This window comes from Aricia agestis, chromosome 2, assembly GCF_905147365.1.
Source record: "Aricia agestis chromosome 2, ilAriAges1.1, whole genome shotgun sequence".
Taxonomy (NCBI): Eukaryota; Metazoa; Arthropoda; class Insecta; order Lepidoptera; family Lycaenidae; genus Aricia; species Aricia agestis.
The window spans coordinates 5,219,392-5,235,648 of record NC_056407.1 but is presented as its reverse complement, the minus strand read 5'-3'; the positions used below and the strand labels follow the sequence as shown (position 1 = coordinate 5,235,648).

At 39.0% G+C, this 16,257-nt stretch overlaps 1 protein-coding gene across 4 annotated transcripts in view; it reads right to left on the bottom strand.

The window, feature by feature from the left end:
- The window catches only part of LOC121739983 (WD repeat-containing protein 7), a 116,119-nt gene that overhangs the window by 4,959 nt on the left and 94,903 nt on the right, over positions 1–16,257 (bottom strand). For all 4 annotated transcript variants that reach the window (XM_042132650.1, XM_042132652.1, XM_042132651.1 and 1 more), the window contains 12 exons: positions 8,132–8,295; positions 7,099–7,262; positions 6,425–6,571; positions 5,750–5,892; positions 5,269–5,380; positions 4,487–4,613; positions 3,886–4,027; positions 3,387–3,446; positions 3,021–3,209; positions 2,550–2,676; positions 620–797; positions 222–348 (listed from right to left, as the gene is read on the bottom strand). In XM_042132650.1, the coding sequence (XP_041988584.1) occupies positions 222–348; positions 620–797; positions 2,550–2,676; positions 3,021–3,209; positions 3,387–3,446; positions 3,886–4,027; positions 4,487–4,613; positions 5,269–5,380; positions 5,750–5,892; positions 6,425–6,571; positions 7,099–7,262; positions 8,132–8,295 (1,680 nt within the window). The remainder of the gene's footprint in view (positions 1–221; positions 349–619; positions 798–2,549; positions 2,677–3,020; positions 3,210–3,386; positions 3,447–3,885; positions 4,028–4,486; positions 4,614–5,268; positions 5,381–5,749; positions 5,893–6,424; positions 6,572–7,098; positions 7,263–8,131; positions 8,296–16,257) is intronic.

Here is a 16,257-nt window from a genome sequence, read left to right as displayed (position 1 = left end):
ATTAAACAATATATTGGAAATACCGAATGGGCGTAAAAACGATTGACGACTTTTGACGACCTGTCAAATAAAAGTTGTTACAATTTTCATTAGACTGCCTCTCTCTTTTCATCTTGTTATAATTCCATAAAGGATTTTCTTCTCTCTCGCACTCTTTGTTGGTCTATGCATTATAAGTTTATGGGCCCAAATATGTCTAATTTTCCTTAAAAATAAATTACCTGCAATCCTCCTTGTAGCTGGACAGTGTGAGACCTGGTTGTAGCGGCAGATGGCGGGGAACACCTCGTTCAGCCCCTTGCTCTTCAGATGCGACTGATCCACGCAGTGCAGGATTATGTCCATCACCTGAAACATGTTGAAACCAATAATGACGGACCCAATTTTAGAGTTATTTTACATTGATTCAGTAGCAGGAGTCAAATAGTGGACGCTGGATAGGATTAAATAATGCTACTGGATAGATGGACCTTGCTTATAATGACATTAAACGATATATCCAGTGCCTTCAACCCATTCTTTTTAGCATCCGGCTACTGCACAAATTTAAATCAGCACTTATGTGATACTCGAGTGTATCGCACGCTGTGAGCGAGACAAAAAAAGCACCAACACATACCTCAACCAGCAGCTCAGCGACTTCAGCGTGCATGCGCTCTATGAGCAGCTCTATGCCACGCAGCACCTCCGCGCGGCCGCGCTGCAATGCCGCGGCGGCGGGCGGCGGGGGCGCGCTCGCTGGCGCCGCAGCAACGCGCGCAACCTCACGCGCCATCGTTGTTATGAATGCCGCTGGCCTGCATAATAGTTTAATATATTTAGTATGTGTTTAAAGATAGAAACCGTAAACAAACATAATAATGTATTTTAGGTAGAATGCCACTTTTTACCGACTTCCAAAAAGGAGGAGGTTATACGTTCGGCTGTATGTATCTTTTTTTTTTTGTATTTTCAACGATAACTCAGCCATTTGTGATCCGATTTTCAAAATTCTTTTAGTGTTGTATAGGGTTTAACTCGAATTTGGTACCATGTTCACAAAAGTGGTGATCTGATGAAGGGATCCTGGAGGAATCGAGGGGACTCCTTGAAATTTGTATGAAAACATATAGTAATTTCAATTTTTTCTGAAGCATTCGAGGTAAATGCTACCAAAAAGTAAGATTTCGCACCAGGTTATACCCTGGATCCGAAGGTACCCAACAGAACTTTTGAATCCTTATAGATACAGGTTCGGGGATTTCGGCGTTGTTTAAACAACTGAAAGCATAAGCCAAAACATCAATTTATTTGATCATCATCATCAAAATCATAATTATGCCATGAGTCATCACATTATGACCCAATTATTGATGCTTTTCGTGATATTTTGCATCGAAGCAGATGTTTTTGATGATTATTTTGCTGTTTGTGGACCGATTTTCAAAATTCTTGTGTTGTTGTATAGGATATAATCTTGATTTTGTATAATAATTACGAAAGTGGTGAGCTGATGATGGGATCTATGAGCAATCGAGGGAAATCCTTGAAATTTATCAAAAGACTATGAGGTAAAAATGTTGTTTCTAGTAACTTAAACATATGTTACGAATAAGAGAAAGTTCATACGAAGGTGTCTCTTGGTCCAAAGGCACTGAACAGAACTCCTGAACCTTTAAAGATAAAAGTTTTTAAATTGCAGCTTCGCTTAGATAACTGCAAGCATTTACCACAATTTCGCTTACAGTAACATAATGTGAATAGTTAACATTCGTAGTGGTTATTTACGCATTAAGCCTTATCTTGTAGATAACTAAAAAGAGTGAAATTATTATTTTTAACAAAAAATTAAAACCGACTTCCAAGGTAAAAATAATAATAATATGAACTAAAAATCTCTTACTCTATAATAGTGTATTTTTTCAGAATTCTTCTAAATCTCAACTATTTCTGTACATACTACAGTCTTCATTACTTTGAAGTCGGTACCAGTCCCAAAAGCTTCAGCGGGGCTAAAATGGTCGCTTTGAAGAATCATGACATGAATCATAATATGATTCATTTTTCTAAAATCGCAAAATGCAACTCTGCTTGCAATTCATTTCTGTATTTTTGTACTGATTTGACATTTGTCAGTTTGACAGTTTTGACAATTCATTTGCTGAATTGATTGAGAGGAATTGCTAAATGTGACCATTTTAGCCCCGCAGATATTCTGACATTGACTGAACTCACGATAAAATTAGCTGGTACCGACTCCAAATAATGAAGACTGTATGTATGTACAGAAATAGTTGAGAAAGAATACTCATATATAAATTCTGAAAAAGGCACTATTATAGGGTAAGAGTTATTTAATACTTTTTAGTTCATATTATTATTGTTTTTACCTTGGAAGTCGGTTTTAATTTTTTGTTAAAAATAATAATTGCACAATAAACAACGACACATAAAGTATAAAAGGTAATTGACTTAACTTTCTTAGGTATGTATAAAACTTACCTAAGGAAATAGTAGTTTTCTTGCCCCGCTTTTTTATAATGTATGCACATATACATGCTTGTACGTACCTAGCGGTGGCGATGAGCGTGAGCGCGTGTCGCGCGGTGCGGCACGAGTCGGCCTGCGGCGTCAGCGGCAGCCCGTACGTCATCGACGGCACCAGCTTGTCCGCGTCCGAGCACATCTCCAGCAGACCTGATTAACGATCACTCACTATTCGTCTTAAAACAGTAACGTCATCAGGTAAATAATTCATCTTCAAACCGTACTGTTTAAATGGCTTTCATTGGTGAAACTTAACATCACTGCATTCTTAACGCAAATAAACGATAGTATAAAATGTGACTTTATTTCCTAAAAACCTTTTAAAATTGTTTTACAAAAGTTAGAAGTACTTATGACGTTTTTACTTACTTTGTGTAGGTTTATTTGTAAGTGTATCGGCTGCATTACTTATTTTGAGTGTAGATGTTAGATTTTGAGTGTTACAGGTACCGGTGGAGATATAAAATGCAAATCTAAACAGGACGTTTACTGACCAATAAGCACATGGCTGACGTCAAGGTAGGGCTCCCAGACGGCGAACCCGCGGCCGAGCAGGTCGACGGCGGCGCGGCGCAGCGGCGTGTGCGCGGGCAGGCGCGAGCTGCCCGGCGCCAGCAGCAGGTGCGTCAGCGCCAGCGCCGTCAGTCGAGCCAGGTTGTTCGACGCGGCGCTAAGTGTGAACCCTGTCACGACATAAATACATACATAAAACTTTAATAAATTCCATACAAAGTAACAAAAGTGTAATAATGTAAGCACCGTTTTTGCATGTCAAGTTACTGTTGCGCATTATGTTCGCGTCATTACGCGAACATAATATTTATTTATTAAGTAATATAATATTTATTTAATAAACTTGCCTTCTACAATAGAACTCTTTCTGCTGTCGCCATCTTTACGTCTCTTGTTGCCCGCCGCACCTGTAACATAAAAGATAATAAAATTTAAACAATCAAAAACTATACTACATTCACTACATTTTTATGTAAACATCCTGCTCCATTTTATTTTATTACTAATTTTTGAACAATAACAATTAAAGTTTATGCGTTTTAAGATGATATGGGTGACACATTATAATTGACAATAGTAGGGAAGTTACCTAAGAAAATTAATCGATAATTTAAAAATATCGAATCACTTCGTAAAGGAATTGCAATCGAAATTATCGATTTCGTACTGACGTTTCAGAGTGGCGCCGGCGATTTAAAATGGCCGCCCTTTTTATCAATTTGATTTCGATTCAACAGTGTCAATCTCTATTGGCATAAGTTCCATTTCATGCATCTGACATTTTTCAAATATTTTCGTAACAATAATTTTCACAGTTAAAATTTATAATTTTATATTGTCCGTTACCTTCGCTAGCGATGTCCTGTCCGAACTCAGCGCCGATGACGCCGAGCAGCACGACGGCGGTGGTCTGCTGCCGCTTGAGCTCCGCCTTCGACGACGGCTTGCGTACAAGCTCCTCCTCTTCCTCTTCAAACTCTTCTTCTGGCTGAAAGGGTGACAATAGTTTTTTTTTTATGATGGCAATGACAGTGAGCGCACACCGCCCGCGCCAATCAACCCCCCCCCCCTCCGTTTCACATTGACTTTCGTACATAACCACATCGCAACTACTGGCGACAACGCAACCACGTCGACATTTTGTCGTTGCGATGTGGTGTGGTTGCGGTACGTGCGGGTTGGCCCTTATGTGCCAATGTTGACCAAAAAATAAGGGAGGGGGAACTGAAGCTACAACATTGACAAAATGTAAAGACGAGTAACGGGAAGTTAAGAGAAGGGAAGTGGCCGCTAACGGTAACAAAGTACGTGTTAGTGACCTAAGTTTGACTGCCTGCGCATAATTTAAAGGCGCTGTTAGCAATTTCATCAAGCCTAATCAAACGACAATGGGCCTTTATTGGCCCAATGTAAATTAGATCCTAAACCTTTTGGAACTAATACTCACGTCTTTAGGCACTTTCTCGTGCGGCTCTTTCTGCGCGGCGTGCGGGTTGATGCTCTCGGTGTGCGTGTACAGCGGCAGGTACTGCGCCCAGTTGTCCACCAGCGACTTGCGACCCTTGGGGCCCAGTCTGTGAATAGCAGGGCAGATAAATAAACTTGGAACCGAATAATTCGACAGCGAAGTTCAGAAGTAAAAAGTAAATAGAATTTGACATAAGGCATTTCAAGCGCCTTGTCACGCGTCAACTCCCACACATTTTTGAATTTTTATATCAGCCATGTTACCATAGTAATTACAACGACGAAGTTTCTTTCCTTTCACCTTCCTGGCCCTTTAGTCAAGACTTTATCATTATCGCTTCTTCGTTATCTATCGCGCCGATCAAAATGTACGGAATTGACATAAGCGTTCGTTATTATGACGCGCGTTAACGTTCGACTCGTCTGTGCCATGTAGCCTTTATTATAATCACAAACGACGAAATAATAAGGAGTTATTATCACAATTATATAACGTTATTTTAACTATCCTGTCTGCACTATGTATCCTGACCCTTTAGTCAAAACCTTTTCTTTAACGTTTCTTATAGAATCACCGATCAAAATGTATGGAATTGACTTATGCGTTCGTTAATAATATGACGTTGACGTTCGACTCGTCTAATGTCAATTCCGTACATTTTGATCGGCGATTCTATGAAGAAGCGATAAGGAAAACGTATTAGCTAGAGCTCAGAGCCTCTAGCTGTGCTGGTTATTTGGGTGCAATAAAGATGTTATCACCTGCTAAGTTCAGCGAGCAGCAGCGCCTGCGCCGCCTCGCGCACCTCCAGGCAGTGGTGCTGCCACCTGCGAGCCAACATCTCCACCTGTGGACGCTTAAAGCTCTTTGCACCTGGAAATATATATACTTAAGATCAGGCATTCTTACATATTTCAAGTAGTCCTACTTGCTGGAAGACTGCTTTAAATGTTACGAAAAAGTTAGGTATTAAATTGAGCAATACAATTTTCTAAAGAAGAATTCAACATATTATGAAATGGGATTGATTACTGAAACTTCAATATTTCCTTGCAAACTTACAAATTTTCCTTTTCGTTATTAATCCACTTCTTAAATTAGGTCCTCTGACTTTCATTACAGTTAATAAAAGAGAGTCAACATGCTATCAAATTCAAAGCCAACTTTTATCTAGGACAAATAATATCGGCAAAAGAAATGCCAAAGGATAATCAACTATGGTCCTTCGAGACGGATACGTACCGGCGGCAACGACCTTGTCGGGCAGCAGCACACAGTGCAGCGTGGCCAGCAGCGACCAGCCCTGCTTGATGTGCGCCTGCTGCGCCGCCAGCTGCTCCTCACGCTCTTCGTCACCAGCCCACGAGGAGGTACGGGTTGTGGGCCTAAAATAACCATCATTACCGTTTGTATTGTGGCGAGTCAGCGTGTAAGTTGCAAAGCGCATGTAAGCGCAGCACGAAGATCACGCAACCTGACGGCAAGGTCTCCTGATTTCGGGGATGACGATACGCAAAGCGTTAGCCACGCCCTCTGCAACATGGCCGCATGTGTATCTATTCTACTACATATTTATGGCAACTTCATTCCTTGTTTCAATAAGTCCGGATTCTATTATATAACAAAGTTGTATTCGTATACGCAAACAAACGTTTTGTCGTTTGTTTGACAATGACGTCTAGACAAATTTAACAGACGTTTGATGTTTTAAAATATGTGACAACATTATTCTGCTGTTTGTTCGATGGCTGACTGGATCCCAACTCTATTGTTAGATTAAAAAACAGAATCAGCTTATTCCGACTCCTTATTTACTTTACAAATCTCCTTTAACTGCTGGTTTTTATCATCGAAATACAGTCAACATAGCCGACAATGTCTATTACCATCCTTTATCCAATATGAGCCAATGCATACCTGTGCAATTTTCTAGCGACCTCCTGCTCGGGTACGAAGCTGGCGTTGCTCATTGACATGAGCGTGTTTGCCAGCGCCACGATGGACAGCAGGTGGTTGGTGGTCAAAGTGGTGCTCAACTCCCAGTGGAGTTTGGACGAGAATAGCCTGGGGAGGAAAGGAGGTTTATTGGTAAAACAGTAAAATGTTTTCAACACTTGCAGAGTTAAGTTACAAGTTTGAAGCCGGCTACATGAAGCGGCAGCAGATGACGTGTCGTCGCGACACTACTGGTTTCTATGAAATTTAGTTATATATTTCTATGAAAAGTGTCGCTGGCTTCGTGTCGCTAGCTGCGGAGGGTGTTTCATAGAAATGCATAGAAACCAGTAGTGTCGCGACTACACGTAGTCTGCGGTCGCTTCATGAATCATGTCGCCCGCTGCCAACCACCTTTGACATGGCTATCTATATTATTCTGACAGACTTTAGAGATAAAATAAAATGACCGTTTTTCTTTATCAATCTATTAACTTTCCCTATTTTTTTTTTTGTAGATACAAACCGCTGAAGAAAGTGTGCTGGACAGTGTTAAGTTATGAGATTACCATTGAATTGAAAATTGAAATGTTTATGATAAATTTTATTACCTAACAAGATCCTCGTCTTAAGCGGTATCATGTTTCTTCCGTTACCTGGTAAGCTTCTCCTGGCGCAGCAGCTCCGGCGGCAGGTCGGAGTTGAGGAGGAGCGGGTCGTCGGGGGCGGCCGCACAGGCCTCCGCCCAGCCGCCCAGCCGCGTCGGCAGCTGCACCGACATGTGCCCGTGACGCGACACTACGCCGAAACATACCGGCACCTAAATGGGAAATTCGACGATATCGTTGATCAGCATCGTCATCACTCATCATCAATGTGAAATCTTTAGTATTTTGTTATGATACTTTCTTGGACACTAGATTTTCAAGCTTTTTTGAAGCGCGAATCCTTTAAACTCTTAACAATATAAAGTTAACAGTCAAAGGCGTAATAATAGGCCATCACTTGTGTGAAATATTTAGCAACAGTAAATACATTTTTAAAAAGACAGTAAGGCCGCGTTTCCACTGACGCAGAGCGGAGCGGAGAGAAGCTTAGCGGTGCCCGAATTGACCAATCATGCTATTCCAGCGGAATGACAGCGACGATTTCGAGCATGTTGATTGGTCAATTCGGCACCGCTAAGCTCCTCTCCGCTCCGTCAGTGGAAACGCGGCCTGATAAGGGCGTTCGCTGCGTTGAGTGTGTGCCCGGCGCGGCTGCCCGTCGCGGGCTCCCGCGCCATGCGCTCGCCATAGTAATCGTGCGATGGCTGACCCGCTCAACGCAGCGCTGCTCTATGGGATGACATGACAAGCACGCCTCGCGGGTGGCCGCGCCGTCGCACGCTTAACGCAGCGAACGCCCTAATAATCTCTACCAACTACTGTTGATTGTTAGTCGTTAGATGTTACCGTTCTACGTCGCTGTTGTCGCTTTTGTCTAGGTTTAATTCTCTTAAAAGTCCTTCTTGAGTCCTAAAAGGCTGCCTATGTATTTAGAGTTCTTCTACATTTTGCAGTTACAAGCCATACTACTAATACTGACATCGTACATCGTCATTGGTATGTTTTTAATTACAAAAGAGGTAACCTACATCGACCGAACAGTCTCTGATCCTGTAAGGTCTTGGCAGTACTCGGTAGTTACCATGGGTCGGAGCAGGCCCAGCTTGGACTCGGCGACGCGGTCGAGGTCTGGATCCAGGCCCCAGGCGTGCAGCAGCGACAGCAGGATCTGGGCTATCTCCATCGTGTGCGGCGGCTCCGCCAGCGACATGTCGCGCGGCCGCTGCCGCTTCTGCCCTTGGTCGTCTGTAACCAACGAAATATATGATTTAGTAAATTAGTAAGAATAGTACGCAACTTATGGTAAGGATATTTTAAATATCTATCATGTTTCAAATAATGAACGAGGTAATTTTTGATTTCCTGCAAAATACCAAATTTAAAAAATATATTTAATCATAAAGAAGAACGCCGTCTTACTTCCGTTGCGTCTTTTTCGGAAGATGGCATTTAACACCAACAATCTGAAATGCGTAACATAACGTACTTAATAACATACATATTCGCAGCGCGCGGTATACTTTTTCATTTTATTTAAAAAAATATTACAACTATTATTTTCATCGGATAATTTATAAAAATAATGCAACGAAAATATGAGAGGATCTCTGCATTTCTGCCGCCGCTATGCCTTTCATTGTTTGTAATCTCTGTATACTGTTTCGTGCAATCAACAAAACAAATAAAGATTAACGTTGTTCACACAGATCAGAGATTATGGCGCGTCTGACATTGACGCCGTTTCAGACAACGCCACGAAATGCCGACCGTGGGTAAACCATGGGTAAACAATATCCATAGAGCGCACATCGACCATAAATTTTATGGAGATGCACAAATAGCTACTCATAATAATTTCAACATACTCTGCAATTATTTAAAACCTTTGTGTTGTTTAGTCCTCTTTATCGAAAAGCTGACCCAGACAGACAACAAACCACCAAACCTTCTTTTGCCATATAAATTATTTCAAAGTAGATGTACATACAAAATTTCATAAAAATCGGTTGAGCCGTTTTGGAGGAGTTCGCGCACAAACACTGTGACACTAGACTTTTATATATTAGATAAAAGTAAAACTTTTGCTTACAAAAAGGGGCTTGGCAAATCTTACTGAAAAACCATAAAGTTAATATACCTAGCGGAATAGAGAAACAAAGGCCTGAGCAAGCGAGATGTCACTATCAGTAACACTGCGTGATAAAAAGAGACGTGTGATACATAACAGCAGCACTCTATTTTTGACGTCCAGTCGGCACGTGCCGCACGTTGACAATTTAATCTCATAGAAATCATGTTCAATCATGCATGTGTCAGTGTATACGTACACATATTTTTCACACAGGTGAAAACCAATTTTGGTTTCGTTTGATAGCTCGAGATTGTTGCTCTATTCCGCTAGATATATTAACTTTATGTGAAAAACAAAACAAGAAATAACAAAAATTGTCGTCAAACAAAAAGTCTATAGACAATGCAGCTTGATTTATTATTTTCAAAAATTAAAAGCTTATGACAAAGTAGAAGCAGCCTATTCAGGTATTGAAGAGATTTTGTAATACATCTATGACCCCGCATAACGGGAATATGTTTTTCGTTAACTTTTGTATATTAATTACATTGTTATGGGTATAATCGATGCGCGAGTTGTGTGAACGCACATTAACGATGACTATTGAATGAAGCCGACACGCTTGACCGATTTCTTAAATTTCTTAATTTTTTGTTAATCTACATATAAAACACGACCTGTGTGCCAAATGTCATAACGCTAGGATAATTGGAAGTGGCCTAGAGGTTTTGATTACCGGTCAGTGAGTAAGTGCCAAAATTAGCTATTTAGGGACATATAGGTATCAGGATCTACCCAAGCTATATCTATGAAATTGGGCATACTGCTCAAGTACTAGTATATAATTATGTAGGTATAATTTTATCCTTGCTCTCGAAATAGACACTAAGATACAGGGGAGTCAAAAGCGTCGAAACGGTTCGTGTAAATAGTGCACGGCATGCCCGGGGCCTGCTGGAACTAGGCCTGCGCACTTCCGTGAGCTTTGATAAGATAGCTATAACAGAGCTAGGTTTATATTACATGAGGCTTCGAATAACGAATTTACAATAGAGAATATTTTTATGTACCCTACACTAATGAATACAAAAAATTATTATTGTAATTAACAGTTATAAACTTGTATTGAGACAATTTGGACTTTGTTGTGTTCTCTAAAGATATTAAAATGTAATTTATAATTATAAGTTTATGAAAATGTATAACAGAAGTCCCAAAATGTAGATAGGTATGTTGTGCAGTGTACGAGTAGTTTAAGGCGGCCGGTGTGTGGTGATGTGCCGTGTGTTAAACGAATTTCTTTGGCCAAATATGTTGCAGAAAGATTTGTTCAAATAAGGTTCAAATTATAATACTTAAGTTCTGTAAGTATAAGATATGCCCGTTGCAGACGATGCACAGTAGCTTGCGCGAGTACTTGCGCAGGTACTTGCGCCAGCGTTCAAACGTAAAAAGATCACGCGAAGTAGCTTTGTATAGTGCCAGTGCATAGTAGGCAACCATGGACAAGCGTATGGTTTTGAATAAACTTTTTAAGTGCCTAATTCAAGAGCTAAATGGAGTGATAGCAGAGGAACTGATGCAGGAAATACAGAATTTAGAAAAAGGAAAACGATTGTGGGTGAGAAAATGGATTACAAGAAGGAAATTACTTGGGGGGTCAAATTTATTAATGCGAGAACTAGCTTTGGAGGATGCAAAAGAATACCAGAAAATTATGCGTTTGACAATAGAAATAAAGACATAAGAAACTGTATAGTTTTGTCTGAGTTCCATTTATTCATTTTTAATTCACAAACTTAAAACATTAAGACTCAATAAAACAACCAACTCCCCAACAATCTAGTGGTAGGTTTCTACATCTTTACCAAAACAACAAACAGACTGAACTGGCGCTAGTACTGGCGCTAGTACTGGTCAACGCATGTTCAAACGATGACCAGTGAAGTAGCGCGGGGGTGAAGTAGACGGAGCGGGGGCAAATGAGTCGCACTTGCGCGAGGACCAAAGCGAGTGCTACTAAGCAACTTGCACTCGCACTTTCACTAAGCAAAATGCGTTCACACGATGAAAATATATGCGTAGTATTAGTACTTGCGCAAGCTACTGCGCATCGTCTGCAACGGGCTTACGCTTATTTTCTACTGCAAGTTATTATTTATTTATGTTATATATTTAAGCTGTGTTTTGCGCTAGAATAAGTTTGCTTATTATTAGTCAATGTTCTCAAGTAAGTGAATTATTGTAATTCTTTTTGAGAAATAAAGTCTTTAACCGTAACCATGATATTATTTTACTTATTGTATCGTGACATTCGTGAGCAAAGTTAATAACTCAGAGCCCACGAATAAAAAACACTATAGAAGAGTAATTGATTCAAAAAAAATGAAAAAAAAAAACATTTCAGTTCAGTTGGTTGTCTCTCGGCGTCCATCATACAATTTTCATTGCCTTAGCTTCGTAATGTCAGCAGCTGGACCCTGAGCGGTCAATGTATAAGAATAACTGTTCTATACTGTATTTCGATGCTCAGAACACAGTTCTAGAGTCTAGGAATATAGAAGTATCGAGTATAGATGTAGGTGTAGGCTTAATATAATTAGAGCCGGGCTGCAAGGCCGAGCCGACCGCGCCTACGTCGTTGCAACATTCTTTGTTAATCGCACAGCTTTTACAGAAAGCTCAAGTTTTGCCTTTCACTATATTATAATCTAAGCTATGTTCTTTGTTATTGTTAGCAGTGATGGTGTCATGGCATGCCCTATATAAAAATAATAACTTTAACTTACTGAATGACAACTTTAGCAACATATAGTTTTCGTTCAATAAGTTCAATAAGAGCATCTCGTGAAAAATTAATATACCAAATATTGTCTTTCTCAAAAAAAATAAGTGAGGCCAAATGTTTTTTGTATTGATGAATATTCATTACTTGTCGGTCATGGCTAAAAATTTCTTTTTTTTACATATTTTCGTTTTATATTTTTGACCTTAACCTAATTATACTAATTAGGTACTATTTCACATGTAAACAGTATAACAAAGTTAATAAAGTACTCATTCCTATAACAAAAGTGATCAAGATAAATATCATGTGAGCGAATGGTCACCTTTACTATACAGTGTGTAACAAAAACTAGTGATAATACTTTTGGGTGTGTGTGGGTGTTTGTGTGTCCTTGTAGAGAGTTCACTGTGAAAGTAGCAGCTCTGAAAGACGAACATTTTTTTTCACTTTTTTATGGGCAAGGGCGTCACGACGTCACGAGTTTCCCCATACAAAAAAAAAGTGAAAAAAATTATGGTCTTTCAGCGCTGCGACTTTCACAGTGAGCTCTCTACAAGGAACACGCACACACCCTAAAGTATTATCACTTGTTTTTGTTACAGCCTGCATATTTTTTAAGGAATGTATAGATTCCGAACTTAGCCAATACCTACGCAATTTACCAAACAGACTAAGGTAGTTTAATAAAATAAGCTTCTAAAGTGTATCCAGTATTGGTCTGGTAATTTAAAACAAGTAGATAATGTCGGTGACTCGATGTATACAGTGCATATTCAAACGACCGGCAATTAGACCAGAAACGAAGGCCACCCCGACACTTAATACATGGAAATGATACTGGCATTTACTGACAAAAATATCTTACGCCTCGGCAAAAGAACACTCTAGAATTCTCAATATCAAAATAGAGCAAAACGCTATTCTGGGCTATATATATATATATATATATATATATATTTACTAGATGTCCCGCGCGGCTTCGCCCGCGTAAATTAGAAATTTTACAGAATCCGTAGCTACATTTTCCCATAAAAAATATTTCCCCCGTTTTTCCCACATTTTCCTGAGTTTCTTTTGTCGTATTAGTCTTAGAGTAATAATATAATATAACCTTCTCGATAAATGATGAGTCTTACTCGATAAATGATCTATCTAACACTGAGATAAGTTTTTAAATCGGACCTGTAGTTTCTGAGATTGACGCGTTCAAGCAAACATACTCTTCAGGTTTATAATATTAGGTAGATATAGATTTTTTTTAATTATTGCTTGACAAACTCGAGTCTCGATCTAAAAGACTATGAAATGGTATAATATGGTAGTGATGATGATGAAGAATGTAATTTGCATAGTAGCATATGCTTTCTGTTCTTAAAACAACACCGAAACTCCCAAACTTGTATCTATAAAGAATCAGGAATTCTCTCAGCACCTTCCGAACCACGGTATACCAGGTATATCTCGGTGCAAAATCTTACTTGTTGGTAGCATATGCTTAGAATACTTCTCACGAAACCGAAGTCACCATATGTTTCCCTATAAGTTTTGAGGAGTTCCCTCGATTACTTATGGATCCTTCATCAGATCACCACTTTTCTGAATATAATACCAAATTGGGATGATACCCTATATACCAAAAGAAAAATTTTGAAAATCGGTTAACAAACGGCGGAGTAATCGTTGAATATAAGAAAACGAACATAACACCTCCCCCATTTTGAAAGTCGGTTAAAATTGTAGCCTATGTGTTATTTATTTAATATTTTAATCAGCACATGAATTGAATAACAAAATTTTTTTCAAATTAATCGTAGCACCATCTGTCAGGACAAACTAAAATTGAAATAGAATAATATTGAATGCGATGATAGCGCCGTCCGCCGGATCTAATGTAAAACATTCCAAAATCAACAACTCCTTATAAATAAGAAATTAATTGAAAAAACATTTTCCAGTAGACCAAACTGTAAATCTAAACCATTCTCGAATCTCCACGAACACACACAAAAAATTTCATCAAAATTGGTCCAGTCGTTTAGGAGGAGTTCAGTCACATACACACGCACACAAGAAATATATATATTAAGATGGATCTTTAATTGGATGTTAAATCGATAATTTTTTTATTGTGATACTCAGACTTGTCGTATACTATAATAATAAGTGCGACTCGGACTCGCGCACGAAAGGTTCCGTACCATTATAGAGCAAAATTAGGCCAAAATTGTGTTTTTCGTATGGGAGCCCCCCTCAATTTTATTTTAATTTAATACTAGCTGTTTGACCGAGGTATCCGATGAAAATGACATTTTCTAGAAATGATTCCTAGCTAGATCGATTTGTTGGCCCCGAAACCCCCTATATACTATAATACTAATACTACTAATTTCATCAAAATCGTTGGAGCCGATTCCGAGATTCCATATATATAAACACACCGGCAAAATTAGAGGAACATAACAAAATTTTCAATTTTTTTTTTAATTGTTCACTGATTTTTATATATTTATTTATTTATTTACTAATTGATTATTAAAAAATAAATTTATTATAAATTTAGGGCATAAAAACGTGAAAAATAGAAAAAAATCAGCAAAAATAAAAAAATTAAGAAAATCTTATAAATTTCAGTAGTAAGTTTTTAAGATAAATTCTTCATTTTTATTAAAGAAATGCCATGTTAAAAGCGTGTAATGCTGGTGTAATGCCTTCTATGGATCTCAAGAGGGCCTGGATACGCCATTCCATGCTTGCATTTTAATTGTCAATCATTTCCTGTGGGATATTCTCCTACTCCTCCAGTAGCGCCAACTCGAGCTCCTGGACTCATTTTGGAGCTGGAGTTTTAACTCGTACCGTTCACCCATTGATGTGCCACACGTCTTCAATCGGATCCACATCCGTAGACCACGCTGGCCTCTCCACCTGGGCTACGCCAGCATCGTTTAGGTAATAATGCCCGATTTTCTTACTCTATGGACGCACATAAAATTGAAAATAACTACCTAAAACTGTGTAAAAGGCACACCATGCAGTTCCAGGATGTCGGTGCTATAGCTCTGTACTGTCAAAGTACCATCATCTATAATCATCAGCTCCATGCGGGCTCCAAATCATATGCAACTCCAAACCATTACGAAGCCTGCATCATAGGCCACTGTTTCCGGTAAGTTTGATGGCCTGTAGCTTTCCTTATGATTTATCCACATTCTTTATCGCCTGTCAATACAATGTACACAGAATTTGCTCCCATCACTGTACAGCACAAGATTTCACTCACTTGTCTAATTTTGATGTTCACGCGCAAATCTTAGCCTGGCTCTTCGGTGTCCTGTCTCAAGTTTTGGTGCCCTTGCTGGCACTTTTGAGTTTAATTTAACTTATTTGAGTCTTCTTCTTACTGTACAATCACTTACACGTTCATCTTGGACCTGTTCCGACAGGTTTCGTGTCTGCATAGCAGTTTGAGGTCGATTTCTTAAGTTTTGTTTCCTTACAAAATGGTCATTCTGAACCATTGTCACCCGATATCTGCCTTGTTCTCGTCTCCGAACGTAAGATCCAGTCTCTCTGAAGCCTTGAAAGTTACGATGAACCACGGAAGCCGACACACCTAAGGCCTGACTGACCGAACGGTAGGTGTGACCTTTCTCTATCGTGGTTACAGCTCTAGCTGTCGCAGATGCTGGGAAATCACTAATTTTGTATCTAAGCAATGTGTTCTTCCAAAAACCAAACAATCAAATGAGCTGAGCATACCTTGCACCCCGCTAAAACGCCATTCTTATCAGGAACACTTACAACGTCAATAATCGAAAAACACTTATTAGGGTATAATTGCTATAAAAACCTGTCAACTTGCCAGTTTTGTTCAATATTTTATTTCTTGAATGAGCTTAGAAGCTATAAAAAAGGCTTTCAGACAGCCCGGCCCAGTTGAGTTCAAGTTTTGGCCCTTTTTACCAATGTTCCGCTAATTTTGCCAGTGTGTGTATATATATATATATATATATATATATATATATATATATATATATATATATATATATATATATATATATATATATATTGATTATAGAATTGCTCGTTTATCACATATAACTAAGAACTTTGACAAAAATTCAAGTACCTACCTGTTGCCATTATTGATATAGAGCAATAAGGCCAAAACAATCACATTTGTTGTATGGAAGCCCCCCTTACATATTAATTTTATCTTGTTTGTAGTATATTTTATTGTTAAAGCGGCAACAGATATACACAATCTGTGAAAATTTCAGAAGTCTAGCCTAAGCGGTTCTTGAGTAACAGCCTGGAGACAGACGGACAGACGGACAGATATCGAAGT